This window comes from Callithrix jacchus, chromosome X, assembly GCF_049354715.1.
Source record: "Callithrix jacchus isolate 240 chromosome X, calJac240_pri, whole genome shotgun sequence".
Taxonomy (NCBI): Eukaryota; Metazoa; Chordata; class Mammalia; order Primates; family Cebidae; genus Callithrix; species Callithrix jacchus.
The window spans coordinates 103,061,386-103,069,119 of NC_133524.1; the positions used below are offsets into that span (position 1 = coordinate 103,061,386).

The 7,734-nt window shown below is 41.8% G+C and overlaps 1 protein-coding gene across 1 annotated transcript; it reads right to left on the reverse strand.

Moving 5' to 3' along the window:
- Nucleotides 1-3,084: 3,084 nt before the first annotated feature.
- LOC128930661 (uncharacterized) lies at nucleotides 3,085-6,546 on the reverse strand. The gene is made up of 3 exons (XM_054251087.2): nucleotides 5,656-6,546; nucleotides 4,209-4,458; nucleotides 3,085-3,243 (listed from the first exon to the last, which is right to left on the reverse strand). The coding sequence occupies exons 1-3, from the start codon at nucleotides 5,888-5,890 to the stop codon at nucleotides 3,222-3,224; spliced, it is 507 nt and encodes a 168-aa protein (XP_054107062.1). The 5' UTR covers nucleotides 5,891-6,546; the 3' UTR covers nucleotides 3,085-3,221.
- Nucleotides 6,547-7,734: the final 1,188 nt, after the last annotated feature.

Below are 7,734 nucleotides of genomic sequence, written 5' to 3' on the forward strand. Positions count from 1 at the left end.
ACCCCCAGTGTCTCCAGATGGAAAATAATGCTAAAGTTAAGAAAGGGAGTCTAAGCAAATATCAAATCCAAAACCCTTCCAGGAAAATATAGTATAAAGATGAAGCCAGTGATGCAATTATAAAATCCATTATTAAGGCCTCAAAATATATGGAGAAGTACCTCAGAAAAAACAATATTCCCTCTAAGAGGATTATGGGTATTGTCCCTAAGCAGTCTCAGCAGAAGCTCAAAGTGAAATGAGCTTATCTAAGAGAGTTGTGTATATGCCTTTTGTCTAATGGAGTAAATTCCCATGTCTTAGTCCATTTTGCACTACCATAACAGAATAACTGAGACTGGGTAATTTATAAAAAACAAAAGTTGGGGCCGGGCCCAGTGACTCAAGACTGTAATCCCAGCACTTTGGGAGGCCGAGGCAGGTGGATCACGAGGGCAAGAGATCGAGACCATCCTGGTCAACAAGGTGAAACCCCGTCTCTACTAAAAATACAAAAAATTAGCTGGGCATGGTGGCGCGTGCCTGTAATCCCAGCTACTCAGGAGGCTGAGGCAGGAGAATTGCCTGAACCCAGGAGGCGGACGCTGCGGTGAGCTGAGATCGTGCCATTGCACTCCAGCCTGGGTAACAAGTGCGAAACTCCGTCAAAAAAAAAAAAAGTTTAGTTTTTCACGCTTCTGGAGGCTGGAAAGTTTAAGATCAAGGTGCCAGCACCTAGTGAGGGCTTTCTTGCTGTGTCCTCACAGGTCAGAAGACAGAAGGGCAAGAGAAAACCAACTCTGCCCATCAAGCCCCTTATAAGGGCACCTATTCCCATTCATGAAGGAGGAGCCCTCGTGACCTAATCACATTGTAAAGGCTCCACCTCTTAATACCATCACATTGACAGCACCTGGTTTTGGAGGGGATGTATTCAAACCATAGCACCCAACAAAATTTTTATAACATAGGGCCTTTTGTAGGTAGATAGATAGACAGACAGGTCACCAAAATTCCATGGACCAGTCAGAGCCAATTTAAGGTCCCTCAAATGACACTGCGTGGATAATTCTGATTTGGACTGCCCATTCATTTTAAACAATGGTGACAAAGGCCTTGTGCCTTTTTTTGGTTATAGCCATAAGAACTGCTGTGTGTTACTGTGTGATAATACATTGTTAAATGTCAATAGTAATGAAACAAATAGGGTGTGGATGCATTGTTAACCTTATTTTAACAGACTCTTTTCAGACACCTACTAAAAATAAAACATGAGGCTGAGTGTTTTAGGAGAGATAGATAAATAAAATTCTTTAAAGACCCAAGCATTCAGATGTCCACACTCTAAGGCGTGGAGTGGGGGGAATATATTCACATATATAAGTAATGTTAATATACACTAAGATATGAGATATGTTGCCATAGTATATAGAAAAAGACATTGATGTCAATTAGCAAGCATCTAGAGAGTCTTAACTAAATGTAGAAATAAACCCTTCTACCCTAAAACCCCCGGCTCTCCCCTTCTCTGATTCTCTACTCTGGTCAACTCAAACTTCATTATTTTTTCCTTAAACAGGTTGCAGATAATAGGCCCATGTCCTCTTTTAAGTTTTCCTTTTGATAAATATTTCAGACCTACACAAAGGTATAGGAATATTACATCCATGAACCCACCACCTCACTTCAGAAACATATTACAAATAGAGGTGAAGTCCACTGTGCACCTCTCCGCAATTAAATTGTCCCTCTCTCTCCACAGTATCTAATCACTGTCCTAAGAAAGGTGTTTATTCTCATATATACCATCTGCACATTACATGTGTATGCATCACTGCCATTTTTGCCTTTTACTACTAAATGTGTGCAACCACAGTCATTACAGTGGTTGTTTTACATGTTTTTAGACTTCATATGCATGGTGTAATGCTTATATCCTTCTGAAACTGGGTTTTTTCCCCTTATCCATTTTTCACTGCCACAAGCCAATCTTTGCTTCTTGTTATAAGTTGAATTGGGTCCTTCAAAGAGATATGTGGAAGTCCTAATCCCAAAAACCTGTGAATGTGACCTTATTTGAAAATATGGTATTTGCAAAAGTAATCAACTTAAGATGAGGTAATACTGGATTAGAGTGAGCCATTAATCCATGACTGGTGTCCTTATAAAGAAGATACAGAAAGACAGAGACATGGGAGAAAACACTTTGTCTATGAAGATAGAATAAGATATTAGAGTCATGTATTTGCAAGCCAAAGGATAATAAAAATTGATGGCAGAAGCTAGGAGGGAGGAATGGAACAGATTCTCCCTGAAAGCCTCCAGAAAGGACTAACCCTACCATCACCTTGATTTCAGACTTCTGGACTACAGAACTGAGGCAATACATTTCTGTTGTTTAAAGCCACTCTGTTTGTGGCAATTCATTGCGGGAGCCCTAGAAAACAAACACATCCCTCCAGGCACTCTGCGTCTCAGGCCCCTGAGAATTTTAGTCTCTTTCCCAGTCCAGATCTCACTGTACCATTCAGTTTACCTGCAACACCAAGTTACCTACAATACCAAGTTACAGAATTAAGGCTGTTCCTACTGTAGGTGAAGTTTGTTTTCCCCCATTGTTCTAAACCAGTGGTTCTCAAACATCAGTGTGTTCAGAAGCACCTGAAGACATGGAAGATTTGTCAAAGTGATTCCCAGTCTACCTTCAGAATTTCTGATTCAGTAGGTCTGGAGTAGGGCCTGAGAATTTACATTTCTAACAAGTTTCCAGTTGATGCTGATGCTGATACTGCCAGTTCACTAGTACCATGTGGTTTCCATAGAAGCTGGGTCATTCATCAGATTCTTTCAATAAAAGGCAGTGGAGACTAGACCTCTATCTCTGGCATTACACAAATTGTTTATAGCTTTATTTTGGGCTGTAATAACAGAATTTTTAAAAGGCTTACCAAATAGTTGAAAGGTTCATCTTAATGATAATATGCTAAACTAAAACAAAAAGATACAAAGATAAATATCAGTCAGTATTATTTTTGTAAAAAATAATCTGCAAAGTACTCATTTCAAACAAGCTTTTATTTTTTAACATGAACAAATGCTGTCAAATATATGTGTAATAGGTAAGAGTAAAGTCAGATATCAGTTGGTATCATTTTGTGTAATGAACTTTAACAAAAACAGTGGTTTGAGCTACTGAAAACTAGAAAATTCACGAAAAGGAAATTAATTTCTTCTTTCTCCATCTATTTCTTTCTTGCCTCCAAGCTGTAAGATGAAATAAGAAATATTTGTACACCATTAACATACACTAATAACTTTCTAAATCTATGAGTCAACCCTATGTACATCTGTTGTCTCAATAAGGATAAAACAAAACATTTTCCTTTTGCAACACAGACGCTTGGATGTTAGAATGCTCACACATTCCATGGCTTCAATGATCAGATCGTATTAACTTTGTTGCCCTCTTGCCCACCACTAGCAATGCTTGTTTTTTTCTTGAGAGGTCACTTTATGATTTCCATAAATCTTTCCACCTTAAAAGTCTGTTCTCTTTACACAAACCAAACATATTCCAGACCCTCAGTTTCCATGTGAGAATGAGGCTGTTATCAAACATCCATAGATAAGAAAATTCAGAAAGAGAGTGAAAGGCAATAAAGAAAATATAAGCTAAGACTTAATTACCAATTCAGTGATAAATGCTAATTTCTTTTCTTTTGACTGTCATATGAAATAAAAAGATATAAAAAGAACTAATATTCATGTATTAATCACAAAGTGCAGCCTCACTTGAAATCCTTAACTTTTTACTACTTTATAAGTAGAGTAGTCAACCTTCTCAATGACATTATTAGTACAAGAGACTATATTTCTGTGGCCGAGTGGTTAAGGCCCAACTAGTGCATGGCCCAGCCACTTTGCTGCTGCTTATTCTTATGACCTTTCTCTGAACAAGTATTGATCTCCACTACTGGGCCTAATAGGTTTCCCATCTGTAGCAATCTTATAGGTACAGGATAAAGGAATTGTAGCTATGAATGAAGTGCATTTCAGAATATATTGCCTTCTATTTATCTAATATGCAAATACATTATTAACATTAAACTTTCTCAAATTTTACCAATATTTTGCTTATTTAGCTGACAGAAAAATTAAAAACATAAAGCTATTAGTAAGAGGTGTATGTCAGAAATAGTTAGCTAATACTCAAGACTATAGATGAATACCTGGATTTTTTGATGGGGCTGTCCTCTGCTGAGTCTAGATCCTTTCTGAGTCCTTCACCCAGTTCTTCATTTTCATCCTCTTCGTTCTCCTTCTTGCCTCCAGTTTCTTGATCCTCTTCATCAGAATTTTCATACTTATATTCAGCGACTTCTTCAGAGAAGCATAATACAGACATTGGGATACTTTCTCGGAAAAAATATTCCTGTTTACACTGAGTAGCAATATCCTGCACTCTATGCTCAGGAGAACCTGAAGAACAGAAATATGTAGGGGAATAATAGCTGAGAATGTTCCTACTGGTAAGTACAACACTTCCATGATCCTCACGTTTCTGCTACTTGATATTTTTCACCATAGTATCCCCCGCCTCCCGCTTTCCAACAGATCTCACACCCTGTGCCGCTGATTATTCTGGCCCTTGAAAGAAGAGATCAGAATCATCTGGGTCTGACTACTTGGTATGTTTTTGTCAGAACCTCATTGAAAAATATTTATTTAACTTAAAGATGAATTTCGTGGTCAAGTTCATTGGTTTCTCAACCTCTGAAACACTGATTTTCATATCCCTCAGGTGCTCTAGTACAAGTTCATCATTTTCTGGGATCATCCTACCAAGAATCCTTACATTTTTAAAATCTGTCAACCTAAAGTGAGGTATACCATCTATTTGCCCTTTGTTTTTATGCTCTTTCCATTTCCTCCCAAACTCCTCCCTTCCTTACTGCCTACTTCCCACTGACATTCACTTGCTGTGGACTCATACATTACACTGATAATCTCAGATCTTTTATCAAAAGAGGCTGGTAAAAGAAAGCACATTTTTTTAAGAACATAAAGGCCTTTATAGACTTGAGCTTCTACTTGTGCATATGCTGCCTGAAGTTTCCTGACAGCATTGACCCGCTGCTCAACCACGGCAGGTAGGCTCTGAGCAGCTAAGTTAGCTGTACCAACAGAAGTTGCAAGGGCCCCCCCAACCCAGGACTTTGCTGCCACTCTCAGGCCTCGGCCCCCTACGGTGCACAGGCGCGCCCCCCCCCCGCCCCCGTCTCCCAGGACTTGGAGGCATCAGCCAGGACCTCGCTCTCCCAAGACCTCCAACTCCCCTTCTGTTTCCTCTCCCTGCAGGAATAAGGTGATCTCTGCAGGTTACTCTGGCTCCCGGGACAAAGTTCCTTCTGCCAGGTCCACGCCCTTCCAGACCTTGGCTCCCACTCCCGGGTCCTCCCGCTTCCATATCCTCCCATTCCTGGATCCTCCCACTCCCCTGGTGCAAGTGTCTCTCCCAGGTCCTCATGTTCCTGGAAACAGCACGCAGTCTGACCACCACGCAGTATGCATGGGGCCAGACCAGCAAAATGGTCATTATATTAATAATAAATATAATATTAAAGGAAATGGATCAGATCCTGGAATAGGGACTGAAACACCACCATGAGAACTCACAGGCGCCAGAAGCAACTTCAGCATCCTCTTTGTTGTCCTCTTCCTTCTGCTCCTTGACCTCGTCCTCAGCCTCCTCCTTGTCCCCCTCTTTGAATTCATCCTCTTCGTCTTCTTCATAGTCCTCCTCCTCTCCTTCATAGTCTTCGTGCTCTCCTTCATTGTCTTCCTCATCTCCTTCATAATCCTCCTCCTTTCCTTCAAAAACTTCCTCCTCTTTCTTCTTCTCCCTCCTCATCACCCTCCTCCTCCTTTTCACTCTCCTCCTCCTCCTTTTCACTCTCCTCCTCCTCCTCCTTTTCCTTCTCCTCCTGCACCTCAAGTTCCTGCCCCTCCTCCTCTTCTTCCTCCTCTCCCAGCTCCTCGTCCTCTTCTAATAGGGGAAAAAACCAGTTCTCGATGGGGTCCCAGACCTGATCCAGCTCAACCTCCTCCTCCTCAAAAATGTCTTCTATAGCCTCCTGAAAATCCTCAGGGACTACTTCTGCCTCAACATCAACTACCCATTCTTGAGACGCCAAAATACCCCCTACAGCTCCGGGGTCCAGGGCTGCCTCATAACCAGGTTGTCTCTGGTTATGTTGGTCCTGGTCTTGCTTTTTGGAGGCAGACATAGCAGGAGGGACTCACCAGTCAGGACCTCAACTGGAGCGGCAAATGGGGCTGCAGCGACAAAGGCAGCAAATATGGCGGCCACCAAGGTCGCTGCCACTGAGGAGAGGGAGGCTGCTGGCAGCCGGCCCTACCCCAAAGTGGCGGGGGCGGCAGAGAAGGCAGCTGAACATGAGCCAAACAGTCTGTGCTAGTGGCTGTGGAGGCCCTGGGACAGGAAGGCTGCGCAAGGTGGGACCCACCAAGGCTGCCACTAAAATGGCGGCAGACAAGGTCAGCAACAGGGGTGGAGCCTCGAGGGGTCAACAAATGGCAACTTCCCTTCTTACAAGCTGTAAGCTTATTTGCTGAGAAATGAAAATGGATGGAAATGCGCTGTGTCCAATGAGTGAGCAAGGTTCTCAGCTTCCGTTGAGGCCTTAGAGAGCGGGCTACCCTCCGAGTGTAAGTCTGGTCCTTTTAACTCTATCGTTGCCAGCCGCCTGTAGTGTTCTGATTTGCTGGGCCTCTTGGGACATGTGAACTTAATTTTTTTCCCAATTTCCACCTGGAGACACCTTGTGCCAGTAGGGAAACTGTCATTAAAAAAAATCAGTATATAGATCAAATATCAGTGATGGTAAAGAGAGAGAAAAAGAATTTGGATATTTTAATATTATTAATTCTACTTAGAAAAGAATACATAAAGTTTAAATGGATGCAGCCAGAACAGAGTTGAAGAAGTGTTAAAAACAGGAAATTAGCCAGGCTTGGTGGGGTGCCACTGTGATCTCAGATACTCGGGGGGCTAAGACATGAGAATTGCTTGAAGCTGGGAGGCAGAGATCATGCCACTGTACTCCAGCCTGGGTGACAAAGAGACTCCATCTCAAAAAAGAAAAAAATAATAAAGGAACTGGAAGGTATTTAAAGAATGTTGCTAAATCCACTTGCAGCCTCAAAGGGTGAATAAGGATCGAGATATACTGTTTTTAAAGGACCAGGACTAACCATGACAAACAGTAAAAGGACAAGCTTCCTAGAATGATTTCTGAGACAGCAGTCCAAGACACTTTGTTGTGTTTAGCCCCATTTAGTTAAGGCATCAAGTGTAAATGATCTTAAAATTATGAAGGAATCAACAATTACTTTATACTGATTCCATTTGCCATTGTCACTGAACACAGAAGAACCAAAAGAATTGTAAGCCAGAAATAAAATTCTAAGCCCACCCCATCAACTGAACAGACCCCCTCTTGGCCGGGGGAAGCCCAAAGAAACCTTAAAAACTGAGTTCCAGCTATTACAAGAAGGGAGATCGAACATGCCTGATGACACCCCTTTCCTTTTGTAGTGTAGACATCAACCAACCTGCAGAATGTTAAAATAGAGATAATAAGACTGAGAAAATGGAATCTGTGGTAAAAAGAAACCAAATTAGAAACAAAACATAGGACCATGCCAGGCAGGGGTTAAATCATGTCTGCAGGC

Coding starts and splice junctions, on each gene's coding strand:
- LOC128930661 (XM_054251087.2), bottom strand. CDS start 5,890: ATGAGGAGGGAGAAGAAGAAAGAGGAGGAAGTTTTTGAAGGAAAGGAG. Junction 4,459..5,655: donor TGAAGTTGCTTCTGGCGCCT/GTGAGTTCTCAT, acceptor TCTGTTCTTCAG/GTTCTCCTGAGCATAGAGTG. Junction 3,244..4,208: donor AGCCCCATCAAAAAATCCAG/GTATTCATCTAT, acceptor TTCATCTTACAG/CTTGGAGGCAAGAAAGAAAT.